The following is a 13,360-nucleotide window of genomic DNA, read 5'->3' as shown; positions in this document are numbered from 1 at the left end:
TAATGATAGCACGGGTGATCATTAAAGGAATGATTGTTTCTCATTCAATTATTCTTCGCAGACCAAAATAAATGGTTATCCAGACTCCTCAACGGATATGATGGAGAACGAGGAGAGAGACCTATCAAATTTGACGCCAACACGTTATGGTCTCTTTCAACTGGCGCTAGGAAGCCTCATTTGCTTACAAGAGGATTACTATGACCGAGGAAATGTGTCGACGGAAAAAGATGCCTTGTAAGCGAAGTGTTTAACGTACAATTCTTCATATTTATCTTTATATGTGTTTCTAAAATTCTTTGCAGTATTGCACTTCCTTGCACATTGTACTTAGCTAGTCCAAAGCTACAAAGTTACTTCGAGGAGGATATCGACTCTAGAGGTTTATGCGAAGAGGTGTGTTAAATTGATCAGGATTATGTTAACTTAGCAAGGGAATGCTAGTAGTGACTCTTTTTTATTTTTTTATTTTTTTATTTTTTTTTTAAACTGCTTAAGTTTATGCTCATGAATTTGTTTCTTACGTTCTAGTCCTTGTCTTTGTGTTATTCATTTATTTATTTAGTGGCGAATTGGTCCTGTGCCTTCAAAGACAGTCTAAAAAATATCAGATGCAGCCTCTTAATTTTCTGAGCGGGATTTCCGCCTACAAATACACAAAAAGGACATCAGGCTCAATCGCGCAATCACGGTGGAGTTGAAGAACATGGGCATTTCAAACCCATAGCCATCAGTTGTTTCTGATGTTTTCGAAGGTATGTAGTCTACTGAAATGTGAGCTGATTTTAGAGACTTTTTTTTTTTTTTTTTTTTTTTCTTCGTGGCTTGATGTAAAAAAAATTTAACAATTTTTCTTTTTCTTTCTTAACTCCATTATTCTGCTTCACAAAAACTCATTCAAAGTCTGAATGTCAAGTGTCTTGCTTACAGCATTGTTTATGGAAGAGCTTATTTATGGTGAAGGAAATGATTAAGAAGATATACCTGTAGTTGACAGTGAGAAAGACGAAGTGGATGCTGAAGACGTGCTTAATGAAGAAACTGATGATTAAAGGGCGAAAGGGAAGATGAGAAAAGAACTATCAAGAGCCAGACCACTTTGACCACTTTAGGTTCCAACACGACTTTGACAAGTTTGGTTCGCGCTCCGACTTTGATTATTCTGAATTCACTCTGGCTTGTCACACAAGTCTGACCAATTTAACTTGGTACCTGGATCACTTGACTCGTGCTCCGACTTTGATTATTCTAAATTGTCTATCCAACTTTGACCATTTTACGTGCCAACACGACTTTGACCAATTTGGCCCGTGCTCCGACTTTGATTACCCTGGTTAGTGTCACACAACCTTGACTACTTTGGGTTCCAACACGACTTTGACTAATTTGGCTCGTGCTCCGACTTTGATTATCCTGGGTTGTGTCACACGACTTTGACCACCTTGATTTGCAACAAGGCTTTGACAAGTTTGGCCCGCGCTCCGACTTTGATTATTCTGAATTCACTCTGGCTTGTCACACGAGTCTGACCAATTTAACTTGGTACCTGGATCACTTGACTCGTGCTCCGACTTTGATTATTCTAAATTGTCTATCCAACTTTGACCATTTTACGTGCCAACACGACTTTGACCAATTTGGCCCGTGCTCCGACTTTGATTACCCTGGTTAGTGTCACACAACCTTGACTACTTTGGGTTCCAACACGACTTTGACTAATTTGGCTCGTGCTCTGACTTTGATTATCCTGGTCGCCTCACACAACTTTGATAACCTTGAGTTGCAACAAGGCTTTGACAAGTTTGGCTCGCGCTCCGACTTTGATTAATCAGGCTCGCCTCACCACTTTGACCACTTTGGGCTCCAACACGACTTTGACCAATTTGGCGCGTGCTCCGACTTTGATCATTCTAGCCTGTCACACGACTTTGACTACTTTGACTTGCGCTTCGGGCTTTGACCACTTTGGTGGTAGAAATAAAAAAAATAAAAAAAATAAAAAATAATAAAAAAAAAAAAAAAAAAAAAATTAATTTGGCACTTTGTTCTTTTGATACAAGCGAAGGGAAATAAGCAGAGGGACATTTTTCTTTTTTTTCCCCTCTTTTTACTATTATTTTATTATTATGGATAGTTTATATGGGTTTGATATGCTTTGTTTTCTATCCTTTTTATCTTTTGTATTTTGTTCTGTTTATCCAAGTATGTTTAAAACTCTTCAGAGATCTGTCTCTCGAGGATCTCATGTCTAATGTTAAACGCTTCATTAACAATCTATACACGTATGACAAGCAAGTAAAGAAAAAGGAATAAAAAAGTTAAGAATTAGGCTTTTATATACATATAGTAAAATAGCAATGCCCGACCTTTTTTTTTTTTTTTTTTTTTTGTTTTACCTGATCCATTTCTAATGAGGGTAACCGCATGAGAATAGTTCTAATTTCCGACTGTTCCAGTTCTTCTAAACTCTCTTTCATATGCCTTAGAAGAGCTAAACAGAAATATGGGTGGAATTCCATCCAATCTGGCATTGCAAAGTATGTGTCCCATAACCGCATCAAATTCTCTAGTGAGAGCTCACGAGACAAGACAAATTGCAACGCTGATGCTGCCCATTCCTTGATGTCGACCTCTTCTTCCTCGAAATAGCTGTACAAGTCGGGGATACAAGTCCTGAACAGCGTCATAAAGCTCGCTACTGATTCATTAATGCTTCGACTACTGAAATGGTCATCTGATATACATAGAAATATCAAAGGAATAAAAAGAAAGAAAAATATAATAATAGAGGATTAAATGTTAAAATAATAAGCTTTTTTTTTTTTTTTTTTTTTTTAAAAAAAAAAGGAGGGGGAATGAAACAATAGAACGACCACTTTTTTTTTTTTTTTTTTTTTTTTTTTTCATCCGCTTACCAAGTGTGTTGATCATCTTTTCGAAACAAAGGAATGCATCACATTCACGCTTGAGAGAATAGATGAATGGTGCACAGAGATTGACCATGGCGGGATAATACTCTACACGATGGTTGTGGTTGCAGTAGGCACTAATGACATTTTCAAAGAGGCGAGGAATGTCACGGCTAGACTCGATATTAGTCTTTCGGAGATATCTCGAGATTTCACCCCTGACACGCTTTGTGACCTCATTAGGATCCTTGTCGATTTGCTCGTAATCAAGAAGCTTTTGCTTCTGAGTTGAGACTTCCTTGGACCTATCAGCTTCTTGAATGCCAAGCAAATAAATCCAGACCTCCTATAGAAAGAAAGGGTAATAAAGAATCGAGATGTATCACGTTAGCAAAAAAAAAAAAAAAAAAAAAACATAGTATATAAAAAGATCTAGGATACAGACGTAGATCACGCGAATCAAGGTTCGTGTGAGCTATTTCCTCTCCCCTCGTATCCTTGTTTTGTACGTGTTTTTATCTGCAAATATACGTCAACAAGGAATTTTTGATGCATCCACACACGACACTTTTTCTGCACACATACACACACGACAATAACAAATAAACAAGCTCAACCAAAAAAAAAAAAAAAAAAAAAAAAAAGAAGATGCGGCATACAAAAAAAAAAAGAAAGAAAAATACGTAGGGGAAATAATGCATACACTTGATCACAGCAAAAGTCAGGTTTGTAACAAAAAGAAAAAAAAAAATCGAGAGCGCAGCGGAGGTTGCCATCAAAACGGAAATAAAAAGTTGACAGCTGCAAAGTAAAAACGGGAAGCTGGTATTGAAAAACAGGGTTCTAATCCAATAGCAATCGAGGGTTTGCGCACACGTCGGACAAGAAATGTCATTTAATCAACAGTGGAACACAAATTGTCGCGAGATTAAGATTTTTTTTTTTTTTTTAGTTGCTGTTGATTGATGATCCACAAGCAACATGCGTAGTACCTTTAGTCTTCTGCCAAAAAAAAAAAAAAAAAAAAAAATTCTTTGCCATGGAACCGAGATCTCACTGCCCAGCCTTCCAATTCAAACTTCAGATACCCCTTACTATCATTTTGACGCCCAACAAGAACACAGATGATGGCAAATAGGGGAATCCGATGATGAACACGCGACATTGTAATGGAAGAATAGAAAGACAAGAAAATAAAGTGGAAATCCAATCAATTTGTATTTCATCTTGGGTTTCACTTTACTCAGGAAAAGATATTCACCCGTTGCTTTTTGTGCAGCCATTCGTGTTTTAAGAAAGCGGAAGCCAAAATGTATTGCCGCTGTAGGAAAACCATAAAAAGAATTGGCTATCCGAAATTGGTTGTGGTTGTGGTTGTGGTTGTGGTTACGATTACAGATAGATGAATCTCATTTACTGCTTTTGTCCTTTGCCTTTTCCAGTACACACGCTTAATTATTTTTTGCTTTGAATATCATCGACTCCTTCATCTGGAGATTCCCCACAAGTGAGCAATTGAAAAAAAAAAAAAAAAAAAATCGTGCTCATCTGCTCAGGCGACCATTGCATGTTCTCATTTATTTTTCTTTTTTGTCCCTCACCAAAAATAACAGACGAATTGAATCGTGGGATATTGACAACAGCCAAATATTATAAATATTATAAAAAGGGAGGACAGGACACCATGGAATGTAATCGTAATGTGGGGAAGGCATAAAAGATGCACGCGAACTTTTTTTTTTTTTTTTTTTTTTGTGCATATTAATGGTTTCATTCTTTCCGTGTACTCGTATTTCCTCTTTAGTCTCTTTTCTCATCCGAAAAAGTGAAAAAGATGAAAAAAGTATTCAGGGTTGTACAGGATATCAAACACGCACGCGCGCGCACGAGCAATCTTGAACAATTGCACGCGATAAAAAAATAAAAAAAAAAAAGCTGTGAAAAAAAAGGGGGGAGTGTGTATGTGTTGGAGGAAGGGTTCAATCAAAAACACACATTAAATGCTACTGCTTTCTATTATATTCATGTGTGTGTCCGTATTTCTTTTGTAAATTATAGTTTTTTTTTAAAAAAAAGTCTGTCAAATCAAACATACCCCTCTCACTTCTCTGGAGATACCATGGCGTGCATAGTCCCTGAGCTTATTGATCTCAATCCAGACCTCGGCATTGAGTACTTCCTTGTACTCCTCCACGGTGATCGACATGCTATCGAGCTGTTCCTGACGGTATTGCTGTAAAGCACGCTTGTTATACTTTGTGGGTGAGGACGATGTCGATGAGCTATTGGACGAGGATTCGCTCTGGCTATGGTGATTGCCGTTGTTACTGCGGTGATGATAGATGTAGTTTGCTGGAAGTCGATGTTGCTGCTGCTGCTGCTGAGGAATAGAAGATAGAAGCATTTCTGAACTTTCAGAAAGAAGACAAGGACAATGAAAGGATGATGAATGAGAAGTAGCGATGAATGAAGAAAAAAAAAAAAAAAAAGTATGATGTAGAAGGAAGGGTATGAGAATGTGTTTATAATATGAATAGGCACTGCTTTGTTGTGTTCAGAGGAACAAGTCAATGGAATGGGATGTAGAATGTAGAATGTTTACAAAAAAAAGAAAAAAAAGAAAATAAAAATAAAAATAAGAAATAGAATTGAAAAAAGCAGATGCTAAAAGAAGCAGCTGTATTGTAATGTTGCCGAGATGTGGGTTAACTGATGCGGTTGTCAAAGAGACTGATCAGACATTGCATCAAACGAAGTCGCATGGAGAAGGGTAAAAAGGGACACACACCCAGAATAAAAAGAAAAATAAAAATAAAATAAAAAATAAAAAAACAATGCAGAGTAAGAGTAACAAAAAAAGAATAACAAAAAGAACAAACAATTGGTGCTAAATATGTGTTGGTATTCGATGTTGAATGTGGAAGAAAAAGAAGAAAAGGAAGAAAAGAAGTAAGGAAGAAAAAGAGTGAAAATGAAGAAAGAAAGCAGAAAAAAAAAAAAAAAGAAAAAGAAGGAAAACAAAAACAAAACAAAAAAAGTGCCTGTTGTATGTTAAAGAGATTTCTTTTTCTTTTTATTTTGGGTGTGCAATTGATTTATTGGTGCAGCCTTTTCCCAAAAGATCGATTGCACACGACTAAAATTTCATGCATGCACTGCACTGCAGATACTGCAGACATATACAAAAGGGGGTGAAAAAGAGAGAGCGGGAATAAGAAGGATCAACAACGCGCAACACGTGCCTTATTATCTATCCATCTCACACCCAAGTCGCGTCTTGCTTCCTCGCTACCTGTTCGCTATTTGTCTTTATTGCTATTATTGTTAATATCGTTATTATTATTAATGCTATTATTAACCATTACTATTAAACGTGTGGAACTGCCAAATACCATGCTTGCACTCCTGGCCAGCTTTCTTTGATCCAATCCACGATCCTTGTATTCCTTACACCCCGTATCTCCTTCAACTGAGGCCAATTTGCTCGCATCCATTCCAACTCGGGATATCCTATCCTATGGCCCTTAATCCTGGCAACACACAGGAATCGAAGCCGCTTCAACCCTGCCAAATGACCAATTCCTGTCGCCAGAGTCATATCCAAGATCGCCTTGTCTGATTCTGACTCCCATAATTCCTTAGCTATTTCTCGGACCTTGAGACGTCTAGCAATCGCCTTGGACTCGCCTTCTATCTCGTCCTCCTTTACGTCACTTTCTTTTTTGTCCTTGATGTCACTCTCCTTATCATCGCTCTTCTCCTTGACATCATGTTCACTATCTAAATCAACCTCCGCTGGCAAGCCTTTTTCTGTTTCTGGCGCTACTGTTATTGTTATTCCTTTCTCCTTTGCCTTCTCTCCTTCTCCTTCTTCTTTTTCTTTTTCTTCAGTTGCTGCTTTCTCTGCTGCTTCCGCTGACTTCACCGCATCTGCCGCAGCGATTGCATAGGGATCTCCAGAGAATTGAAAATGATCCACAATCTCACGTGCCCCGTTCACTGCATTGAAGCTATAATGCATACAATTAACCAATTTGGGTCCATAACATCGACAGTTACATCCCAGACGCAGCTCTTCCAATGCCTCAAGCTGTCCAATTTTCCGATATGTGTGTTCAATCTGTTGCCTAAACCGCTCTTCGTCTGTCACTGTCGTGTCCAGAGAGAATATCACATCCAAATGTGTCAGTGTCGCATAGCAAGCCCAAAAAATAATCTTTTTAGGGTCAGGAAGCGTAGTAATCAAAGCTGTTGAAGTTGATGATGATGTTGAGAACAGTGACCTGGGCAAAGGCTCATCCCTGATCCAAATCGACCCAGTGGCCCCGACACCGGTCTCTAATCGTTCTAGGCTTGAACACGATTCCAAAAGGATATTCAAATCCAACCCTCCATTAAATCCTCCTCCACCTGTCCATACGATCTTGGTTATCGTCCTTGCGCTCGGACCCTGGGCAATCGCCCGAACTACTTCCCGAGCATCATGAACGTATCCCTTGACCGTGAGCGATCTAAGTCCCTGATGACAGGATCGAATGATCTGGGCATATAACGGAAGCACCTCTGGCCTAATATCCTCAAAGATCATATGTTCCAGCTTCATACAGTGAAATGATAGAGCCTCCGCAACCGCCCCTCCCTCCGAGGCTCGTATACTTGGGATCGTCTCCAACGTTCTCAACTCAGGACAACGCAGCCGTAAAAATGGGATAATGATCGACTGTTCACTCCACCGAAGCATCTTTGGTAGCCGCAAATGTCGAATGTTGGTTGCTGTAGCATCTGACCAGAAACTTTGGATGTCTTGCCCCCAGACCCCTTCATTGGCTCCTCTCATCGGAAAGTCAATCACTAAAGATTCTAGAGACTCGGGACAGTATCTCAATAAGATCGCAAGGCTTGGTGCTGGTAAATAGCTGTGATAATAGCTGTCAACGCTCGTGGACTTGATTTCCATTGTTCGCAACTTACGAAGTAGAGGAAACCGTTGCCGTGAGTCGTTCAAAAGGGCTCGCAAATGAATAGGGAATCCAGAGGAATGAATAACCAGATGTACTAAATGGCTTTCAGTCATAGACAGAAGTTGAAACATCATTCCAAGTCCGTTGAATTCATCGTATACATAGCTTAGAGATTGGTTGAGCTCAAACACAAATCGAGTCAAGTTGCTGTTGTTGGAAAGTACCCCAGGATTCTGACGAAAATAATGTACTAATGGCCACATTTTATCAGAATATTTGATTGTGAGTGTTTGGATGGTTGGCGCACGATTTTGGAAGATCTCAGTCAATTCTGGGTTACTGAAGACTTTGACATAATCAACTTGTGGAGCTTCAAAGTGGCGCCAGCAAAGTGGCCCGAAAACTCGAGACCATGAGTAACAGACCAAAGAACACGATAAAATGTCCTGTCGTGAAAGACCAACGCTAATCTGTTCTAGGATATGTGGTAGATCAAAAATGGAGAGAGGCATTGCTTCTGATTCTAATGACAGTTCTCAAAAGGCAGAGTGGGAATGAAGTCACAGGAAAAAAAAGGGGGGGGGGTGCGCGAGATATTTTGTCTCTCCTTTATATCTATGCCAAGAAAATAACCGACACAACGCACAGATCGAGCCAGGCTGCGCCTTCAATTGGGACATTGCATGCATTTTATCTTTAACAGCAAGGGGTAAAATGTGGGGGAAGGAGCTAAGGCTGTAGCTATTCGTATTTGGAGGCACTGTAGAGTAATAAAACTTGGGCTGTGAATATCAAGCAAGTTGATTTATAATTTAATATATTCAATATATCTCCCATAAACTAACTCGATGCTCTTTGCCTGCAGCTGCAATCCAATGCCGCTTCGACCACTGCCGTCGACCTTCAATCATATCTTTTAGATCACTACCTTCATCATTTTCACTCTCACTCTCACTCTCACTCTCATCTCTGCCCACGCTCTTCCCCTCAATTTCATTCTCGTTATCGTCATCGTCATCCTCGGCACGACTGCTTTTCACCTCCGTTTGTTTCCCTTTTTTGATCCTATCCGAGGAGGCGTCGTCATTTAGTTGTTCAACGGCTGTTGTAGCTATTGCTACGGTGGTGGCTGCGTTGTTATTATTAGTGCTCTGGACCTTGACACCGTCTTGAATCATGGCAAACTCAAGACCATAGAGGCCTTCTCGGTGATACTTGAGAACCGCTAGAGGCTTTAGCGATTTGGCAGAATATATTCGGATGCTTTGTTGGACAACCAACCAACCAAACAGTAATGGTAATAAAAGGGTTGATTAATTCGTATAAACCAATCCGCTGGCAAATTTCCATCTTTGATCATTTACCTTCCATCCCAAGCTGCGAGCCCTAGGATCTTGTTGTCACTTCTGATATGAATGTCTGAAATACCATTTGTTTTCAGAGCTACCTGCTGAGTTTCCGGTATCCCTTGCACTCGATTCGCTGTAAGGTCATACTTGACCAGAACATTATCAGATCCACACGAAACCGCAAACTGCCGATCGCTTGACACGTCTAATGCGAGGACTATTTGTCTTCATGTTAATTATTCGCTATCTGCATTTCATTTCAGTCCTTATGAATAAAAAGAAGAAAAGAGTCCCCTACTTGGTTCTTGGTGACACTTGATCGTCCAAAGGACTTCCATCTTGTGCTTCTTGTCCTTTTTCTGTTCCACTTCATCTACTGCAGCAGCTCCTTCTTGATACAATACTACCGACCCATCCTCATATGCAACAAGCAACTTTAAGGTTTTTGAGGCTTTAATTACTCCCGCTGTTGAAATCAGTTCTGGAGCTAATGATGGAGTCTGGAACAACTGAATAGCCATGGCTGATCCCCATTTCTTATCACTGTCAATATGAATACCGTTAGGATTACTGCTACTGCTTGTCTGAACCCCAACAGATGCAAATGTCCTCTCAGGTTTGACAATGTCGTAAATATCCACCAACGTGGCAGTCGTTGGTGATGGAATGGCAATGTAGATATGTTGATGTGTTTTTGGTAACAATGCCGACGAAGACGAAGAAGAAGAAAGGTCTTCGTGGCTGGCCTTTTGTTCATCATTTTGTGATTGTATTTGTACAGGATCCGTTACACCAATAGCTAAAATTGACATTTTACAAAAGTTCAATGCATTGACAGGTAAACTGAACAAGGGACGATCTGTACTATGTGGTGTTGTTGGCTTCGGTGCCGGTGTGGGTGTTAACGTTGGAATAGTTGGACGATGCTCTGCGCCTGCCCTTGTGATGCTTTGTTGCAATATTGTATTGATATCCCATACATGGATCTCATTATCACGACCGTGACTCACAAGATAAAATGGTTCATAAAAATCATTTTTGGCTTTTTGAAACGGTGATTTCTTTTTAGATCTCTCCCGTTGTGTAGTAGTAGTAGTAGTAGTAGTAGTAGTAGTAGTAGTAGTAGTAGTAGTAGTAGTAGTAGTAGTAGTAGTGTTGCCGTGAAAATGAATGTGAATAGGAATAGGAATAGCTTTTAACGCAAGAACAGATGCTCCGGGATGACCATGCCACCTGTAGACTTGTCGACGCTTCCAAATATCCCAGATACAAATCCAACCTGTTTCGTCTCCTGTAGCTAAAAATGTGTTGGAGGCAAGGAATTCAAGGGAATGAATGGGTGCTTCATGGCCACGAAAGATGAATGAGGGCATGGGTGGCGGAGACGGCGCTGAAGCAGATTCCGATGCTAATGGCCGTGATCTTGAAGCCATTTTTTTTTTTTTTTTTTCTGCAAAAGCTTCAAGCTAATTGATGATATACATGGTTCCGCATTTTCTAGAGGGCAAAGCTGTGCTTTGTCAAGCCACATTGATCAAAGTCTAATTGTACGTCCTTTTTCTTTTTTTATTTATTGTTGTCAAAAAATATCTACATGTCCATATCATACGGCCAGCTTTTGTGCCAATTCTTCAGCACGATTGCGGATCGTCCTATCAAGGACCTGATGAATCTGTTTGCAACCTTCACCTGCCAACGTAAACAGAGCTTCCAGCTTATCCACATGTAACCGTGATTCCATCTGTGCCAATGTCACCTTGCCGCTCTTTGGCAGCATTGCAATCGTTACTTCTGAAGTATCTGATGACTCTTCAATATGATTGAGATCTAATCGAGTATCAAGATAAATTAAAAAAAAATAACAATAATAATAATAATAATAAGTAATGACGTCTTTATATTAATAACATTAAAAAATAAAAAATAAAAAAAAAGTTCTCTTACCGATAGCTGCTTCACGTTCTACCCATCCAGCTGTGCATGCACATACATAATCTGTCATGGCAACTCCAGCATCAATAAGGGCCATTGTTGCAGCATTAATACAAGCTTGAAGCACTCCGCCATCCTGTTGAATCACTTGCAAATAGATATCAACCTGTGAGCGAGGGTAAAGTGTTGTGATCACCACTGGTTCAAATGATTGCTTAATGAACGAAGCCATCTCTAAAAGCCGCCTTTTTTTTTTTTTTTTTTTTTTTTTTTAGAAAATAGAATAATAAAACGTTAGTAGGTAGACCATTCAATTTTTTTTAAAAAAATGGACCAAGTCATTCTAACAGTTTTTTTTTTTTCCCAATTTACTTGTCATTTTTGCCGCGCCTCCTACGCTCGCCTGTACTGAATGGTGCAATATTGAATTCTACATTAATAATGGCGCGATCATGTACTACCAAGGTCCGATGTCTAGCCTCTCGTGGTCCATAAACTGCTGCCAACACTTTTGTATTTCCATGTTCCAAATAAGCTGATCCATCCGCTTGTGAAAGAACTGCTGTCGTGCTAGTAATTTTCCTTAATTCTGCAGGTCGACGACCATCAACGCGGAGACCTATTTTTTTTTTTTAAAAAAAAAATAAAATATATATATATAAACATAAGTAAACAGTGCCTCTTTTTTAAATATAACTCTATGCATTTATTTATTTATTTATTTTACCTTCTGGCGTTAAGAGTTCGACACGGGACTATTATTTTTTATAAAAAAAAAAAAAAAAAAAAAAAAAAATTATATAGATGTCAAAGTAAATAAATGAGTACCATGTTGCATCAACTCAGACTCAACAGTTGAATGAATGAACGCCCGCTCGTTTTCTGCTTTTTTTTTTTTTTCTTTTCTTTCTCTCTTCATATTCCTGGTCCATAGTCCTGTTTACCATGGTTATTCGAAATGTCTTTTTTTTTTATAAGACCAAAAGTGATAAAAAAAAAAAAAAAAAAAAAAAAAAGCTTGTTTGTTGCCCAGCCTTTTAAGAAAAGCCACTTTTGTAAAGATCAAATATTCAGGCACGGGATAAGATAGTTAAACTACCATGTGAAGCCCGATAGAACATACCCGTCGATTTCTGATCTTACTCCTAAGTACATTGATCCGCCAAAAAAAAAAAAAAAAAAAAAAAAAACATCTCTTTCATTAAGACCCTGAACATGACCTCCTTACTCAACAAAGATTGTCGCATCAAGTAACGTCTCTCATTCATTGTATTGCATCGTATTGTATTCTCTCACTTTTTATTTTTACTTTTTTTTTTTTTTTTTTTTGTCGTTGAAAAGAGTAAAAAGAAACTTTCTGACCTTTCATATCTCATAAACTAAAATAATAATAATAATAATAATAATAATAATAATAAAGAGTTAGCTCAGTTCTAAACCGTGAAACGACCTTGTACGGCAAACAATTCCTCACAGATGATAACGAAGAAACATGCTGGAATTCTGAATCTGTAAGCAATAAGCAATTTATCGACTGTTTTTTTTTTTTTTTTTTTTTTTTTTATCTTTAATTACCTTTTTATATCTGATACAATTCTTTTTTTATTTTATTTTTTTTTTTAAAAAAAAAAAAAAAAAAAAAAAAAAAAAAAAAAGGGCACACCACAATTCATTATGGTTGACTTTGGTCGTAAAGTGTTAGTTGAAACAATCCAGCTCATGTTCCAGGGAGGGTTCGTTGGCAAAACATGTCAATTGCTTGCCTGGACAGACGATAATGAATTTGTTGAGATGATGCGCTTCTACCCAGAAGACATTAATCCAATGCAGATATGTGAAACCTTAAAATTTGGTGGCAACTGACGTGACCTGTGATCAACTCAGTCCAAAAAAAAAAAAAAAAAAAAAAAAAAAAAACTAACCGTCTCTTTTCTCTTTTATGCTCCAATATATTTATATACTGCTATTTTGCTTTTTGTTACATATTTCTGTCCTCCTTGCACAGCTTTCCAGTTGCTGAAAACCAGCGTCAGGAAACATCTAGAGTCAAGATTATCTTTGAGTCAAGCACAGACTTTTTCGGACGTATCACTGTCTACAAGTTGGATATCCTTGGACGCGATGTTTAAAAGAATAGAAAATGAAAGCTTTCTTTTTTTTTTTTTTTTTTTTTTTTTTTCTTTTTTCTTTTTTCTTTTTTACATGTATA

General features: G+C 38.3%; 5 protein-coding genes across 5 annotated transcripts; 1 reads left to right on the top strand and 4 right to left on the bottom strand.

Annotated features, from left to right (window-relative positions):
• Window positions 1-2,208: 2,208 nt before the first annotated feature.
• On the bottom strand, window positions 2,209-5,115 carry BCR41DRAFT_379088 (rab-GTPase-TBC domain-domain-containing protein; the record flags this gene model as incomplete). The annotated part of the gene is made up of 4 exons (XM_022027195.1): window positions 2,209-2,274; window positions 2,397-2,734; window positions 2,916-3,255; window positions 5,005-5,115. The coding sequence occupies 4 exons, from the start codon at window positions 5,113-5,115 to the stop codon at window positions 2,209-2,211; spliced, it is 855 nt and encodes a 284-aa protein (XP_021876538.1).
• A 1,161-nt stretch (window positions 5,116-6,276) lies between these two features.
• BCR41DRAFT_414227 (hypothetical protein) lies at window positions 6,277-8,537 on the bottom strand (the record flags this gene model as incomplete). Its single annotated transcript, XM_022029494.1, has 1 exon — window positions 6,277-8,537. The coding sequence occupies exon 1, from the start codon at window positions 8,380-8,382 to the stop codon at window positions 6,277-6,279; it is 2,106 nt and encodes a 701-aa protein (XP_021876537.1). The 5' UTR covers window positions 8,383-8,537.
• Window positions 8,538-9,139: 602 nt separating this feature from the next.
• BCR41DRAFT_197863 (WD40-repeat-containing domain protein) lies at window positions 9,140-10,725 on the bottom strand. Its single transcript, XM_022019860.1, has 2 exons — window positions 9,518-10,725; window positions 9,140-9,436 (listed from the first exon to the last, which is right to left on the bottom strand). Exons 1-2 carry the CDS (start codon window positions 10,650-10,652, stop codon window positions 9,231-9,233), a joined length of 1,341 nt encoding a protein of 446 aa, XP_021876536.1. The 5' UTR covers window positions 10,653-10,725; the 3' UTR covers window positions 9,140-9,230.
• Window positions 10,726-10,766: 41 nt separating this feature from the next.
• BCR41DRAFT_342070 (putative exosome complex exonuclease-like protein RRP41) lies at window positions 10,767-12,129 on the bottom strand. The gene is made up of 5 exons (XM_022022273.1): window positions 12,096-12,129; window positions 11,879-11,906; window positions 11,524-11,770; window positions 11,164-11,396; window positions 10,767-11,046 (listed from the first exon to the last, which is right to left on the bottom strand). The coding sequence occupies exons 1-5, from the start codon at window positions 12,096-12,098 to the stop codon at window positions 10,823-10,825; spliced, it is 735 nt and encodes a 244-aa protein (XP_021876535.1). The 5' UTR covers window positions 12,099-12,129; the 3' UTR covers window positions 10,767-10,822.
• A 237-nt stretch (window positions 12,130-12,366) lies between these two features.
• On the top strand, window positions 12,367-13,280 carry BCR41DRAFT_313106 (galactose-binding domain-like protein; the record flags this gene model as incomplete). Its single annotated transcript, XM_022021114.1, has 4 exons — window positions 12,367-12,401; window positions 12,572-12,662; window positions 12,808-12,985; window positions 13,165-13,280. 4 exons carry the CDS (start codon window positions 12,367-12,369, stop codon window positions 13,278-13,280), a joined length of 420 nt encoding a protein of 139 aa, XP_021876534.1.
• Window positions 13,281-13,360: the final 80 nt, after the last annotated feature.

This window comes from Lobosporangium transversale (assembly GCF_002105155.1).
Source record: "Lobosporangium transversale strain NRRL 3116 chromosome Unknown BCR41scaffold_57, whole genome shotgun sequence".
Lineage (NCBI taxonomy): Eukaryota > Fungi > Mortierellomycota > Mortierellomycetes > Mortierellales > Mortierellaceae > Lobosporangium > Lobosporangium transversale.
Note: the sequence above shows the minus strand (reverse complement) of the source record. Positions and strands in the feature narration are given on the sequence as shown.

Excerpts from the sequence above, each read along its gene's own strand:
- BCR41DRAFT_197863 (XM_022019860.1), bottom strand. The coding sequence starts at position 10,652 with ATGGCTTCAAGATCACGGCCATTAGCATCGGAATCTGCTTCAGCGCCG. Across the intron at positions 9,437-9,517 it reads CAAGTGTCACCAAGAACCAA|TCCTCGCATTAGACGTGTCA; the intron begins GTAGGGGACTCT and ends GAAGACAAATAG.
- BCR41DRAFT_342070 (XM_022022273.1), bottom strand. Across the intron at positions 11,771-11,878 it reads CGAACTCTTAACGCCAGAAG|GTCTCCGCGTTGATGGTCGT; the intron begins GTAAAATAAATA and ends AAAAAAAAATAG. Across the intron at positions 11,047-11,163 it reads AGAACGTGAAGCAGCTATCG|ATCTCAATCATATTGAAGAG; the intron begins GTAAGAGAACTT and ends ATACTCGATTAG.